At 33.2% G+C, this 17,730-nt stretch overlaps 1 protein-coding gene across 1 annotated transcript in view; it reads right to left on the reverse strand.

The window, feature by feature from the left end:
- The window catches only part of Bsg (immunoglobulin domain-containing protein Bsg), a 109,831-nt gene that overhangs the window by 14,469 nt on the left and 77,632 nt on the right, over positions 1-17,730 (reverse strand). The window contains exons 3-5 of the mRNA XM_072531966.1: positions 16,869-17,047; positions 10,897-11,001; positions 8,356-8,547 (exon numbers count right to left, since the gene is read on the reverse strand). Coding sequence (XP_072388067.1) covers positions 8,356-8,547; positions 10,897-11,001; positions 16,869-17,047 — 476 coding nt within the window. The remainder of the gene's footprint in view (positions 1-8,355; positions 8,548-10,896; positions 11,002-16,868; positions 17,048-17,730) is intronic.

Consider the following 17,730-nt stretch of genomic DNA (forward strand, 5'->3'; position numbering starts at 1 on the left):
GAATATAATGCATGTGTAATAGTTGCTGTCAATGGGGAAGACAATGACAATGGGGAAGACAATTGGAGTTGAAGAAAATAAGTAACACGAAGAAGATGGCACTGAAGTTGAATTTCAAAGAAAATTCAAGAGATTCGAGATCTTGCTAAACAGTCACTTATAAAACAAGCTGACAGAATGTTAAAGCATTCTAATGATAGATTCCCTGTTGCAAAAGTAGGTGAAAGTGTTAGAGTGCGAATTCCAGAAGTTGATAGAGCTAAGGCCGATAGCCGAAATATTATTGCCATTATTATTTCTGTTAAAGATGAAAGGCTGTATAAGCTAGGCACCAAGCATGGTATTTTAAACCAACTTTATGCAAGAAACGAATTTACCACCTGCAAGGAAACACTTATTTTAGTCAATGATGTGCCTGATAGTGAAATAAGTCTCAGGGAATGTGCACGTAAAGATTCGAATTTAGGTGGTCAAAGATTCCGTCACTGCAATTGTAGTGGCCAATGCAACTCAAATCGCTGCAAATGTAAAAAAGCAAGTGTTCTGTGTAATTCTAAGTGCCACAAGAACCTGTCCTGCAAAACAAGTAATTATAGTCTGGTAACTTACACCTAATGCGTATGTACGAGTTTGTTTTTACTTATTGCATGTCTAGTTGGGATTTTTGATTGATAAATTATGTTTAAATTTATTACCTAATACGAGTCTGTTTTGATTTAATACATGTCTAGTTGGGATTTTTAATTGATAAATTCTGTTTAAGAGCGTAGGCGCAAAATTTCGGGCAAATGCTTTTTAAATGCAATCATTTTTTTCGAATCCAGAGAAAACTAACAAATATTTTTGAAAAATTTAAACGCAGAATGAAAAGATTACATTATTACCGAGGGCCGAAAGTCCCTTAGAATAAACAAAAAGTTTTTTTGAATGAGATATTTGAAATTAACAATCACACTAAATTTTCTCTTTTTTTTTCACCCCTGTAACTTATTAAAATAAACATTATAGAAGTTTTCAAGGACTTTCGGCCCTCAGTAAAAATGTTTTCTTTCATTCTGCGTTTAAATTTTTCAAAAATACTTATTAGTTTTTTTAGGATTCGAAAAAATGAATGCATTTAAAAAGCATTGGTCCGAAATTTTGCGCCTACGCTCTAAGTGTTATCTTTATTACCAAATACCAGGTTTTTTACTTAATACATGTCTAGTTGGGATTTTTGATTGAGAAATTAATGTTTAAATGTTTCACTTTATTGCCTGGTACAAGTCTGTTTTTACTTATTACATGTTTAGTTAGGTTTTTTGATTGATAAGTGTTTTAGGCATGGTTGCACCAACAGATCTTAAGCTTAAGACGCGCCTTAAGCTCGACTTACGAAACATACGCGTTACACCATTGAGTTTTAGATCAATTTTCAGTTTGTCACAATGGATTGCTACGTGCAATGGATCGATAAAAATTATGGTGCAAAGTAAGTGAGACGGCTCTATCTATAAGCTGATCTGGGCTATGCTGGAGCTCAAGATTTGTTGGTGCAACCAGATATAAATCTATTACGAAAATACGAGTCTGTTTTTACTTTCTAGTTGGGATTTTTGATTGATAAAATTATGTTTAAATCTTTAACATACCTGATACGAGTCTGTTTTTACTTATTACTTGTCTAATTAGGTGTTTTGATTGATAAGTAAGTGTTTTAATTTTATTACCAAATACTAGACTGTTTTTACTTAAAACATGTCCAGTTAGGTTTTTTGATTGACAAGTTCTGTTTAAGTGATTAAATTTATTACCAAAATATGGATCTGTTTTTACTTAATACATGTCTAGTTAGGATTTTTGATTTATAAATTTGTTTTAAAAGGGCATAGGCGCAAAATGTCGCCTGACAAAATGTTTAATGTGCTTTAAATGTATTTATTTTTTTTCGAATCTTAAGAAAACTAATAAATATTTTTGAAAAATTTAAAGGCAAAATGAAAAACTACATGATTACCGAGGGCCGAAAGTCTCTGAAAACTTTCCCCTGTTTATTTTAATAAGTTAGTTATTTTTAATTGCAAATATTTCATTCAAAAGAAACTTTTTATTTGTTCTAATGGACTTGGGGCCCTCGGTTTTAATTGCCACAAGTGTTGAAAATGCTTTTTCGCACAAATAGGTGCTTGAAAAAGGCAAATATAAACGAAGAGCTTCCCGTGATACACTTTCAAATATTTTAACCAAAATGAAGCTTTGTCCATTATATCAAAGTTGTGTTGCAAAGGATCTTCTTGAAGTTATTCAAGCAGGGAGCCTATGTTGACATGGAATGGGTCAATTGACATTCTGAAAATACTATCGTCACAAGTGTTTGCGAAGTATTTCTGGAACTCTTCAATTAGGCTCTCCAAATGGTTTGATATTTGGATTTTCAAACTTGATCCTTCATAAATATCCTTGAAGCGTGTTTCTTCTGAGATTGATTCTACTTTAGGGAAACTCAAATAATTGCAGGGGTTTGCTGATATATTACGCCCCCAAAGTTGCAATTTCTCAATATACATCTTGATCGCATCACGATGAGTAACTATATTTGAGTCTCCAACCTGCAGTTTTAGGTTAAGGCTGTTCATCAAGTCAAAGATGTCTGACTAATAAGCCAGAATTACTTGAGCAAAATGTTTTTTGAAGGCTATGCTTAGTTTATTTTGCTTTTGCTGTTCCAAGAAGATGATTACTTCATCTCGAAGGTCAAATAATCTTGCCAACATGTTTCCTTTTAAGAGCTATCGTACTTCTGTATGAAATAGCAGTGTTTTGTGATAACTCCCTAAATCTTTACAAAGAGTTTTAAACAGTCGAGTATTCAACGCTTTGTTTTTTATGTAATTCACTACTTTAATACACAACTTTAAGACAGCATTCAGTTCATTTGAAAGAGTTTTTGCTACCAAGGCTTGTCGATGTATAACACAATGTATCCCAGTCACATCAGCATTTTTCTCTCTTACTAATTGTACAAATCCTGAGCGAGAATCAAGCATTGAAGGCGCGCCATTGGTACATACACTGATCAGTTTTTTCCAAGAGAGTTCATGTTTGTCAAAAAAGTCTGACACTGCTTTCATAACATCAATAGCTTTTGTCGTGGTCTCCAACTCTGTAGAAAAGAGTAGCTCGTCTTTCATTTATTCGTTTTCAATATACCGAACATAAACAATGAACTGAGAACATTGTGCTATGTCTGTACTCTCGTCAATCAATGAAAGTCAACTACGACAATTAAAATTTTACAATACGTACGCTTTTATAATGCAAAAATAAGTGCACGCTAAGCCGAGGTATCTCGAACACTGAGTCACGAGTCACAACTGATTAGCTGCCGGTTAGCTGGCCTGCGTCTGGTGAAGGGAGGCAGTGCTTAGAAACCATCGAGTTAGAATCTATATAGAGGGCATCACGTGACTAAAAACGACCTCACTTCGGCCATATTGTTATGATCGTTTTGACAGATCATGTATGATTGTTTACGTTTGTTGTTTTTAGAATATTTTTAGTTTTATAATACTTTTATAAAAACTGTAATATTATATTGTGATAGTGCATCATAATGGTTTATTGTTCTCAACGTAGTTGCAATGTTAATAAAAAATCTTCAGGATTAATGTTCCACAGGTTAGTATACAAATATGTAAACAAAGTAATGGCCCGTACTTCAGAGAATATATTAATAGTATTCATAAAAAATCTTATAAGTAATGTAGATCGTGCTATTCTTGAGAATACTCAAATATACTTCATCCTAAATATCTTAAAATTTCTTATTAACAACTGCAACATAATTATTTTTATTTCTATATAGTATTTCCACTGTGATATTCGGCAGATATTCAATTTTGTTTTTTTAATAATAACTTTTCTAATAAGAACTTTGTTAATTGAACTAAATTTTTAAGTATTTATCAAATATATAAGTTGTAAAACGAACGTATTTCTTTTATTTCATACCGTATATTCATTTTACCCTTTAAAATATTATTTATATTATCTCTTTCAGATACAACTTGTTATTTGACTGTATTAATTTATCTGTATGTATAATATGTCGTGTTTTTAGTGTTTCTTCTTCTTCTCGTGCCACTCCTATCGGAGATTGGAAATCATCATGGCCACTGCGACTTTGTTAGCAGCGCGCCTAAAAAGTTCAATCGAACTACACCCGAACCATTCACGTAGATTACGAAGCCACGATATTTTTCTTCTTCCCACACTTCTTTTGCCCTTAATTTTGCCCTGCATGATATTTCTTAAAAGTTCGTACTTTTCACCTCTCACAATGTGCCCCAAGTATTCCATCTTTCTAGTTTTTATCTCATTTAGAATTTCGCATCTTTTGTCTAAAGTTTGGAGTACTTGCGTGTTAGTGACGCGGTGCATCCATGATATTCTGAGAATGCGCCTATAGCACCACATCTCGAAAGCTTCGATGTTTTTTGTGGTCAACTGTTTTAGTGTCCAAGCCTCTACTCCATACAACAGGGTAGAAAAGACATAACACCGCAGCATTCGTATTCGTAACTTTATATTGATATCACGATTGCAAAAGAGTTTGCGCATTCTATTAAAGACTGATCTAGCGATTTCTATTCTACATCTAATCTCTTTTGTTTGATCAGTATCGTCTGTGATCCAAGCACCTAGATATTTATAACAGGACACACGCTCAATCGTTGTATTGTCTATTACAAGATTAGCTCTGATGTTCTTTGATTTCGTGATTACCATAAATTTAGTTTTTTTCAAATTAATTTTCAAGCCGTAACTGTTACAGTATATATTGAGACTTTGAACGAGATGTTGTAGTTCTACTAGCGTTCCCGTTAGGAGAACCGTATCGTCAGCATACCTTATATTGTTGATCGTCTCACCATTTATTATCAGACCAAGATCTTCTTCCTCGAGTGCTTGTTCACAAATAGCTTCACTATACAGATTAAATAAAAGTGGCGACAAGATGCATCCCTGCCGGACTCCTCGACGGATTTGAATTTCTTCTGTTAGCCTACCCTCAACCTTCACATTTGCTGTTTGATTCCAATATAGGTTGCATATAATTCGAATATCTCGGCTGTCTATATTTTTCTTTATTAGAATTTGTCTTAGTGGTTCATGTTGTACTTTGTCAAAGGCCTTTTCGAAATCAATAAAGCAGGTGTAAATTTCTTGGTTCATGTCTAAGCATCTCTGTGAGAGAACGTTCATTGCAAACAGAGCCTCCCTTGTACCCAGCCCTTTTCTGAATCCCATCTGAGTGTTACTAATGTCTGCGTCTAATTTCCTATAGATCCTATTATGGATTATTTTCAGGAACAGTTTTAGAGCATGACTCATCAAAGCTCTCGTACGATATTCGCTGCATTCCCTTGTATTTGCCTTTTTTGGCAGTAGTATAAAGGTCGAACGGAGCCATTCCCTAGGTATTATTCCAGTTCTATATATTGTGTTAAATAGATCTAGGAGTATTTTAATAGATTCATCGTCCATAAGTTTGAGCAGTTCTACGGGAATTTCATCAGGACCGGGGGCCTTACCACTTTTCGCTTGTTTGATTGCATAATCTATTTCTTCTCTGATTATATCAGGCCCTGTATCATCTGTATATTCGTTTGAGATTTCTTGTCTATCTTTGTCATCAAAAAGTTGTGATATGTATTCTGTCCATCGATTCATTTTTTGTTGTAAATCTGTTATGAGTATACCATCTGTATCTTTGATCTGTCCTATCTGTGTTGTTCTTCTCCTTCCTGTCATTTCTTTAATCTTTTTGTGTACATTAAAAAAGTCATATTTTCGCTCCAGTTGTTCCAACTCCTGGCATTGCTCACTTAGCCATCTTTCTCTAGCTTCTCTTATTTTCTTTTTTATCAGTTTATCTGTTTCTTTGTATCTTATCGGGTTATTTGTTTTGTGTACCCTTCTTTCACACATCAACTGTAGTATTTCCTCATTCATCCATTCTTTATGTTTCCTTTCTTTCGGTGTTAAGTTTTCTCTCCCTGCCAGCATTACGGCATGTTTAATATTCTCCCATTTTTGGTCAATGTTATCAGTATTTCTATTCAGTTTCTCTATATTTTGTAAATTTTCTTTGATGTTCACTATTGTTTTCTCTTTTATATGTTGTTCACTCAGTCTTCTCACGTCAATTTGTTTCTGTATGTGTTTTTGAATTATCTTTAGTTTTATTCTTAATGTGACTACTACAGGATTGTGATCCGAGCCTATATCTGCTATTGGGTAGGTTTTAGCTGAGAGTATAGAGTTGCGGAATCTTTGTCTAACAAGGACAAAGTCAATTTGATTTCTGACTACTCTACCTTTGGTGTCACTCGGAGATTTCCATGTGTACAGTCGTCTGTTAGGTAACTTGAAAAGAGTGTTAGCAACTACTAACTCCTCCGCTTGACAAAATTGTATCATACGGTCTCCTCGTTCGTTTCGTTCTCCTAATCCATAGTCACCCACATAACCGTCCACACATCCATGTCCAATTTTGGCATTAAAATCGCTCATTACTACTGTAGTGTGATGTTTCTTCATTGATTTTAGAATTTGTTCCAGATCGTAGTAGAAACTTTCAATTTCATCATCATCTTTATCAGCCGTAGGAGCATATACTTGTATAATATTTATAATTTGTTTATTTGACTGAAGTTGTAGTGCCATTATTCTATCAGAGAAGGGAGTAAAGCTTGTTACACAGTTACTGATTTTCTTTGATACCAAGACAGCGACACCGTAACGATGAGTTGAACTGATGGTGCCTGAATAATAAAGTGTTCCACTATTATTCGTGCATTTTCCTGATCCTGGCCACTGTACATCACTTATACCTAGGACATCAATTTTAAGGTTTTCCATTTCAAGGCCTACGTTAGTTAATTTACCTGCTGCAAAGAGGCTTCTTACATTCCACGTCGCTATTCTTAACATCTTAAGGTGATTGACATTACTTACACAGGGATTTCGCTGGTTCACGACCTGAGAGGCCCTATGGTCTGTCTGTGGTTTTCCTCTCCTGCCGGATCTTGGGTTCCGAGGTCCATGATCAGTAACATGAGTGATTGATGTGACATTTGCCATCATGATTATACTAGGGAATCTTAAAGATCATTAATACAGTGGTTTCCCGTTGCCTTCTGTATCCTTACGCCGTTGACCATTCCTTAATTCATCCGCCTTCGAGACAGATTTCTCTGTCTCAGGACAAAAGAGTGCCCTACCACTTACCCACTCTTCCGCCCGAAGCCGTTGGTAGGTAAGTGGGGGATTGCTTATACCGGCAATCGCTCGGTGGAATTGTCGCCATATCTGGCTACCCTAACTTAGTTTAGCCTGCAGACCAATGCAGTTGCCCGGGGTGTGGCACGTGGAGCCATAAGTGAGACATTTTAGTGTTTACCGCGGGATAAATAAATCATAGTTTATTAAAAATGTATTGCTCCTTTTTAGATTATGATTAAATCTTCTGAATAACTAGTCATATTTGTATAGTAGTTTTAATATTATTGAGTCAGGCCCTGATTCCACCGCGATATTGGTATGATCGTTAACCACATCCACTGACGCCGTTTTTAATACACACGTTAATATGCTCATAGCTTCTCCATAGATTCTAACTCGATGTTAGAAACGCTCTGTTGTCAAATGCGCGCTATTGCCGCATTGAACGGTTCACTTTCCATTCTTTCAAGCATTCGATTTCAAATTTATGTGTTAAGTCAGATGTTACAGTGGTTTGTTTTAATTTGCTAAACATCATAATTAATTTAGAATTTTAGAAAGACTACCTAAATTTAATTTAATTCGACCTGTCTCACGCCCCCCAGTTTGGAACACCTGCTCTAAATATTAACATCAAACTCTGATTTTATATGTATTTTATTTTAAACTACAAATGATCACCACCACCTTGTGTCAAACAGAAACCAAATCAATTATACAATGTCTTTCTTATGACATTCAGTTCATTTGCTGAGATGTTTTGGCTAAGTTCGATTATCTTTTCTTTTTCTCAGTTGCTTCAAGTTGGTGGCTCGCTCCAAGAATAATTGGATCGGAGACATTCGGTTTTATCGTTCGGTGTAACGCTATAGTCGGCGTTCATGCACAATGTGGGGGTGAGACTAGGGGAAAATACGATTGTGATCTTTGTCTATTAAGTGAAAACATAATGTGGCTCATCTGTGGTAGATATCTCGCTAATTTTGTACATATATATATATATATATATATATATATATATATATATATATATATATATAAATGTATACTTAAGATTTGATTTTCAATTTGAAATCAAAGGTAACTCACCTTTAATCCTAACCATACATTCAGATTTGGTTGATTTGTTATTAGCGACGTCCTCTCCTATGCAAGTGGCTATTCCTCGGTCATCCTTTGTTATGCCTTCTACTATAAACATTCCATTTACCACAACTTTACCATCCTCAGTGTAATTCTCAAGGGTAACGCGGCCTTCAGAAACGTTGTAGGTTTGATTATCTACACAAAAAAAAATCATTGTAAAATTTGCATTGCGATGCAGTAATAAATAATAATTTTTAATCATTGCACAAAAATGTAACACTATATTGTAAATTAATGTTAACACATCTGCAAACGTATTTACCAAATGGGATTTTGATCAAATAGTCAGCGCAGTTTAGAGTAAGCGGGTGGTATATTTTTTAACAGAATGTATAAACTTATGATGAAAAACAGCAGTAAGATAATAGCAATAGAGATGGAATGCCTGCGAAGATGCTGCAGAGTAACAAGAATGGATAGAAGTAATGACGAAATAAAGCAAAGAACATCAATAGAAACAGACATACTAACATATATAGAACAAAAAAGACTAAAGTGGTATGGACATGTAAGAAGAGCTAGCGACAGCAGATGGATAAAGAGAATAACCGAATGGAGCCCCATAGGAAGGAGGAAAAGAGGACCACCCCGAAAATCCTGGAGGAACGAAGTAGACGACGCCATGAGTAAGAGAGGACTAAACGATGGAGAATGGAACAACAGAGAGAGATGGAAAAGGTTGAGCGAGGGAAGGCAGTGAATACTGTATAATCCCTAAATATATATATATATATAAATATATATATATATATATAAATATATATATATATATATATATATATATATATATATATATATATATATATATATAAACTTATGATACTGTTCAGTCTTGAAATTCATCTGAACATAAATTCATCTAAACGTGGTTAAAACACTCCAGTAAATCGCACAACAGCGATTCTACGTGGTCGTATGGTGATTAAGGTGATTCACATAAAGTACAACAAAAACAACCACACAAGAAAATATTAAGAAATATACACAATATGGTCTTGAATGATCTCATACAAATTAGAAATCAAGATTTTCAGCAATGGTGGTATTGTTTAGATAATCCTAAGTCTTGTTAAAGCAACATCTATATTTATTAGATTTCGGTGCCTCTGACGTTCTAAAGATTTTCAAAATCTCACTTTAGTGACGGAATACCGTTATCTGCAAAAGCTGATCTTAAATATCTTGGAACAATAATTAATGAAAATATTAAGTACACAAAAGAGATTAAAGCAAGAATAGGACAGGCTAAAATGCTTTCAACACACTGAAAATAGTATTCTGTAGCAGGGTCATTACAATTCCTTTAAAGATAAGGCTTCTGAGATGCTACGTGTTCTCCGTATTATTTTATGCGTTCGAGGCTTGGACATTTAGGAAAATTATACGGATTGGAAGCTTGGAGTATTACGAATAAGTTGGGTGGATAAAGTCACGAATGTCGAGGTGCTGAGAAAAATGGGAAACGAGAAAGAGGTTTCAAAGATTATTAAAATTAGAAAATTGCAGTATCTGGGACTTGTAATAAGAAGAGAGCGTTATAAATTGTTGCAATTAATAATACAAGAAAGAATATAGGGTAAAACGAGTGGTGGAACACTTCTGCCGATCTCTTGAATCGAAATGAAAATGAAAGATTAATCTACTACCGAAACTCACATAACCGCATACGTCGAGCGGTCACGTTTCACTTGGATTTTGAAAGAAAGGACGAGTGAGGAATGTGTACGTTCGGCCTATTTGACCGATGCGGCAGTGAACCTGTTAAAGTAGTAAGTACTTGGAGATCCGTAAACAATATTTTTTAGTCATTGTGTCATGACTTTTTAGAACATCCGAACTGGAAATTGGAGATTTCAGCTCTAAAAACAAATTGGACAATTTAATGCAGTATGTGTGTATAGTGATCTCATAGACGATTCACACAGCCGGCGGCCGATACTTCTGATTTTGAGGATCAATAAAAACAAGAGAAAAAAGCATTGTACTTGTTGGGAAAAAAGCCCTCATCAAGTCCTAACGTTTCAATAGAAAAATAAAATACATTTATCACTCCTCCGGGCAAAAATCATAAGCAAGTGCGGTTGATATATTGATCACCACCTTCCGGATCAAAGATCTGCACACATGTGGTAATTAATAAATAAGAGCTCAAAATATGACAATTAACTATCTCAAAAGAATTAAGTTAAATCTGTGTGGGTACCAGGACATAAAGAAAAAAGCTGTCTCACTGTTATGCACCATACTTAAGATTTGAGCTAATAAGTTTGAAATTAAAATTTCTGACTGACCGCGTTCAAACCCTGAACCTCGTAATCTACACACATCGAAGTGTGCTTTGCAGTCAACCGATTTATTAAGTCAATTTTTTATATTCTTTAATTGATTTTACGTTGGTAAGATTCAAGAAAATTTTTCAGATTCAAGAAGACTTTTTCCTAAACTAAATGATAGAAAAATCATGTTATTAACTAATATACTTACTGAACTTCCATGATAACCTTCCGTCACCTAAAACTTTGCACTGTATTCTTAACTTTTCTTCTTCGACTACATTGATGTTTGCGGGTACTTTGACAAGCACCTGCCCTGTAAAAAATATTTGGATTTACACGATTTTGGTATCAAATAAACTATATGAAATATAAATGTTAATACAAGTTTTATACTGTAATTAAGAGGTACAACTTCAATTGGGAGATTTTTTTCTATGTTAAGCTCTAAAGATTTATCTGAATCATTAAAGTTTATCTATTTTGCAAACCAAATATTTGGTTTGCAAAAGCATTGATTGTCTAGGTCGACGAAGGGCAATGGTCGACCTTACATATTTTTACTGACAATGCATAAATCATCTAATTCTGTACCTAATCAGTGTATCTAAAGACTGGTGCGTCTGTTTTATGCCTCTGAAATACATTTCAATATCGATTTTCTTTTATATTCCAAATAAGCCCAGGTTAATTGATATTGTGAATGCACTATTCGAGTGGTCGAATTAACCCTTATTTGAAAGATCTTCCAGGAAAAGTAAAATTATCAGCTGCTGAAAATTCATAGCTGTATTCGCGAAGCACATCCTGAACTAATACGGAAGGAGGTTTGACCATTAGAAATTTGAACTTCACGAAGGCCGATTTTTTCCTCTGATGAACACCGAATGAAAAATTCTGCGTTCGCGGTGAAAACTCATCAAAACATTTGGAGATGTAGTGACGAGTAACGACTCGCAATTTTTTAATAAAATCTAATACGGTATTTTAGAAAATATTTCTTTTAAAATATAGAAATATTCTTACATTATCATTAGAAGCACATTATTAATGGAATATAAAAATACAAAAAATGTTTTAGGACAATACTAGAAATAACTAAGATATTTTGCTCCCCTCAGATCCAGAGGTCTATTTAATTTTTCTTTAAGCCCTGGCGTATTTATTCGAGAATATATCGATATAATTTGATTCGTTGAGTTATTTTTACCATAGGATTTTTAAAATAGGATATCAAAAGCTAATTCCAAAATTCCAGATGGAGAAGAAGAAACATGGATATGGAATAACAGCCAAAGACAATTATTAGTAAAAGATAAAAATGTAAAACTAAAATAAAGGGATCCGCCATATATATATATATATATATATATATATATATATATATATATATATATATATATATATATATATATATATATATATATATATATTAATAGGAACTTTGAATGTAAGAGGATCTTCAGAAAGGAAAATTAAAACACTTAATCGAAGAATACAAAAAATATAAATTCGAAATTTCAGAGAATATGCATGCTAAGAATATGATTAGCACTTTTTGTATAGAATGAACCGTTCTCTCAGAAACAACGCTTTGAGTGACCGGCGATTTTAAATGTCAGTTACGCGAGCGCAATCAATTTTAAAATACAATTTCAACAAAAATCAAAATGCGTTCTAAAGGTGCAGCTTCCGTATAAATTTTTTGTATTTTAGCGCAAATGAAGTCAGCTTTTATAAAGCGATAAATAAATAAACGTTCAATTTTGGCCATTTTTATGATTCTCAAAAATCAATGAAATTTATCACTTTCATTTACCGGTCGGAGTGGAATTTCCATTGTTAGAGCCTAATCTTAAAAACCTAAAAGCACGAAATTTCGGTTTGGATTTTTTTCAACGAATATGAGCTATTTGAAATATGCCTAAAAATCGCTGAATTTAAACTTTCACATTACAAAAGATCTAAAACTGCCTCTTTTCAATTACACAAATACGTTTTTCAAAACTACATAATTACAGCTACAAATTCCACTCAATACCGTCTTCGTGGAGGCATTTCCCGTGACGTGCGATGGTTTGTAATAAAAAGTTTAAATTCTGATTTTTTAAGGCATATTTCAAATAGCTCAGATTTGTTGCCAAAATTTGCTCAAAATCTAAATTTCATGTTATAAGTAGGTTTTGAAGATTAGGCTCTAAGAATGGAGATTCCACTACGACCGGTCAATGAAAGTGATAAATTTTATTAATCTTATGAAAATCACAAAAAAATCACAACGTTTATTTATCAACACCTTTATAAAAAACTGACTTCATTTGCGGCAAAACAAAAACAAATATACGAAACCTAACCTCTTTACCTTTAAAACGCATTTTGATTTTTGTCGATAGGACACTCTGATCAAAAAACATTCTACACAAAAAGTGCTAATAATTCTTTTTGTTCGAAATTATCTCACTACATTTTTTATTTGAAACATTTTTTCGACGGCGTACTGACTCCTGGTAAATCGGTTCCCCCCCTCTTCGTAGGGCGTTTTAGGTTGTAGCCAGGGGTAGGAGTGGTAAACTTTTTCCATCTTTTTTAGGGTTTGAAGATTGACATTCTCAAGAAAATTTAGAAATTTCTTTGACCACTGGACTACTAAACCTGTTAGACTACTATCAGAAGAACAAAAGAATATAAAAGAATGTTATCAGAGAATTAGATAATATTGCAGAAAATGGAAATATGGAACGAACATGGATGCAAATAAAAGTATGCATGACAAAAGCGGCGCAAACCAATAAGTAACAGAAATATAAAAGACGAATACAAAAAATGGTTCTATGATAAATGTAAAATAGAAATAAACGAACAAATAAATTAATATTGAAAATCATACAAGAAAACCACGAGAGATAAAGAGAAAATATAAACGAGCCATAGGAATCATAAGATCAAAGAACAGAAAATATAATGAAGATAAATTAAAATACATAGAGGAAAGCTTAAAAAAAACTGCCATTATACCACAACTGCAGAACAATAGCGATATTATAATGTTACATATAAAATACTGTTACGATAAATTCTGACCCAAAACCGTAAACATTTTTTATTACTAATATTCTCATTCATTCACGTATTTTCTAGGTAATGCCTACCTGACACACGATAGGTCCCCCTCCGTTATAAAAACAACAATCGAACTTTCTGGAGACGAGCCGATGTAAACATACCAGTTTTGAGACCAATTCGCCGCTCGGTCTAGTCCAGAAGGCCATCGACTTTTCTAGTCTAACGGTATTGGGTATATAACAGGACTTTTTGGAGAAAACAGGCAGTCAAAAAAGAAGCTCGCGCTCGCGTTTAAATTGTAACGTCCGATAGATAAATTATGTAATTATTAGTCAAATAAATTGTTGTACAGTGGTTTAATAAATTGATATAAATTATCGTATTTTAGTAAATTAAAATAAGAACAATAAATTAGAATTAATAAAGACATAACAATACTTAAAAAATAAGCTATCTTAAACAATAGATAATGAAATTAGAGAATATCAATACAGTGGCTCTATTCATCGACTTTTAAGAGAGCAAAACGGAAAGAAATTTACAAAGCACTACGTGCAATATTTATAAACAAAACATTAATAAGATAAGTTATAATACTAATAATAAACAGAAGATAAGATGGAAGTTAGAAATATTTTATCACACTGGGGAGGAGAAAGCGGGAATTACCATTAACGGAAAATTAATTAACAACATACGATATGAATATCACATGTAATCATTGCAACGAGCATAGAAAACCTACAACATCTAATCGAAAGATTAACGTAAGAATAGTGTTAGATGTGAATTACTATAAACGCCCAAAAAAAAAACGGAATATATGCTAATCACAAAAAAAAACAGAAAATATGCACTACATATTGACAATAAATGGTAACGCGATGGAACAAGTAGAAATATTTCAGTAATTGGGAACATTGATCAATGAAACCAATGATCATATCGCAGAAATAAACAGGCGATTAGAGATTGCCAGAGCAGCATTTATACGAATAAAGAAAGTCCTAACGTGCAGAAATGTTAATTTGGAAATCAGATTGCCTACTATTTGATGTTATACATTTTCAAGATTATTATATGGAGCTGAGTATTAAAAATATCATGTACAGATAGAATTACAGATAAAGAAGTACTGGCGTGGGTTGGTAAAGAAACTGAACTAATCACCGCTATACGGTGAGAGGATGAGAGGACCAAAATATGACATTTTGAAACACATAATACAGGGAAAGATTCAAGGAAGATCTGTTGGCCGAAGGCAGAATTCTTGGTTAAAGAATCTGCGTGATTGGTATCAATGTAGATCAACTGATTTGTTTAGAGATTGCCAACCTCCGTAGGGAGATAGCTCTAGAAGCAGAAGAAGAGGATCCACGGTAATTACTATCTTTCAGTATCCTTCTGGAGATTAGTCCGAGAAGCCGAAATCAACAGGTCAAGACTTATATATCAACGAAAACACCAATTACAAAAAAGAATTAAAAGAAATAACAAAATTATTAGAAACGCGCGGCCACACGTAACCAGGATGGAAACGCAACACCTAGAAATCGTGTGCCACAAATGAATTTGTCGGTTCAAAGTCCAGATTTGAACCCGATTGAGCATGTTTGGGACCAACTCAAAAGAAGAGTAAGAAACAGAATACCTACTCCAATAAATCGTGAGTAGCTCCAGTTGACGCTCATGGAAGAATGGTAAGCTTTTCCTCAAGACAAAATCTAGAATTTGAACAATTTAATTCCGAGTCGAATGAGGAGTGTAATTCAAAATAGAGGTGGTAATACAGAATCTTAAATATCACGACTTTATCGTAATTTTTAAAAAGAAAGCAGCAAAAATTACATTGTTAATTTTTGAATTTTTTTTTTTTGACATTTGTTACTTAAGAAATGGTTGCATACTGCTTTAGAACATATTCTTAAACGTTACGGAAATTTTTAATCGCAATATATACATATATATATATATATATATATATATATATATATACATATGTTACGAGCAATGTCCGAAATTGGACAATCCTAGCATTGTACAGAAAATCTTGTCCACTTCTAGCATTGTACCCCTTTACTGTACAATCTCCGAAATATATATAATCGTCGGACTTTGTATAAAAGAATTGCTGTACAATGTTCGAATTTCAATAAGTAGCCATGCGTCAGTTTGAGATAATATATCAGATATCGATTCATATCGATTTTTACGATTATTCCCCATTTGTTATTAACGACAAAAAAACATCAATTGAGGTTATAAATCCATAATTAATCAGCGTTTTTGATTTCTGAATTTGTAGAATTAAATTATTTTAAATTATCATACATAGGTATCTCTTGAAAATCTAAGATGTTTTACAAACATCTTCCCTATATTATAGTGATGTATCTATCTCTTGAAGCTATGAAATATTTCACTAACATACTAACAATATCTCTATTTTAGAACAATTTCTTCTTCGATTCGATTTTTGATTTGGTGTGTCGCTTGTCAATAATAATCGATTCGAACCGATAAGCGTTTCGACAATTATTTTGATTATTTCGGACATTGTACAGTTTGGGGGTACAATGCTAGAAGTGGACAATAATTTCTGTACAATGTTAGGATTGTTCAATTTCGGGCTTTGCTCGTAACATATATATATATATATATATATATATATATATATATATATATATATATATATATATATATATATATATATATATATATATATATATACATACACCAGTGAAACATGGACGATGAACAAATCCGAGAAAGTTATGCTTCAATTGTGTGAAAGAAAACCTATCAGAAAAAAATTTGGAGAAAGCTATGGTTGGAGCATATCGAAAGGCTTTTCAGATGAGGAGTTTCTCCCCTGTAATAATATTGTCAAAACACTTTTACATAAGGATTCTTGTACTGGGTTAGTGGTTGATCCCGGAAACAGTCTCACTATTGATTGAACCATTCAGGGTGGCTCAATTTAAGCATTACAGGTTTTTTTACCACTTCATACATTTCTTCACCTTATCTGTTCTTCACCTGTTCTCATTACCGCCTATCATGGCGTGCCAAAAGTTATCTGGATTGAAAATTGAAAGAATATAAATTTTTTTAACTTACTTGTCACTCTAATTTCAGCATATACTTCGTCTGGTTTGCCTGGATTTGCAACACACTTATAGATACCAGCAAATTCGTCTCTTGTGTCTGACACTGTCAATGTGACAATACCGTTAGCGTAAGATGATTTTATATTTTTAAGGCTTTCTATCTTCGTTACCTCGACATCATTTTTCCTCCTAAAATAAAAAAAAATGCTATAGTTTTTTGAGTTCGATCATAAGAGGTAACTTTTAATATCAAACATGTAAAAAATTTATATATTGGCATCAGCAACGGGAAACATTGTTGAATAGAATATCTGAACTGTCCTGGGGCATGTACAGTCCATCTAATTTACAAACCGTTGCACGTCATCGGCGTCATAGCCCGTGACCTCACATGATACCAACACGAAATATTTGGGCGGTAGGTGTGTTCTTTTTTAGAATCACTTTGCCGATTACACTGGCATTACAGCCACTAGACATATTTTATTATATACGCGTAGAACTAATATTTAAAGATTTCTATTAATGTTAACTTAAAGAAATAGACAACAATATGTTTCATTTAATTTGTATAAATGCATTATAAAGCGTTTTTTTGAAAAACATTTGTTCGGAACACACTATAACTGTAATCGAACGAAGGTGAAATTTTGGCATAAATTGGTAACACTTATTTGACAGTTGCGGTGTTGACACTTTTTGTACTTTATTATTTTAAATGTTAAAGTGAATACCTCTTGTTTTATATTTTTACCTATTTAATAAAATCTGTTCTTTTTAGAACAAAATTAGTGTGTTTTATTTCAAAAATATCACGTAAGAATTTAAATAGTCGTTGTAAAGAGTATAATAATAATTATGTGACCTTTTTA

This window comes from Diabrotica undecimpunctata, chromosome 5 (assembly GCF_040954645.1).
Source record: "Diabrotica undecimpunctata isolate CICGRU chromosome 5, icDiaUnde3, whole genome shotgun sequence".
NCBI lineage: Eukaryota > Metazoa > Arthropoda > Insecta > Coleoptera > Chrysomelidae > Diabrotica > Diabrotica undecimpunctata.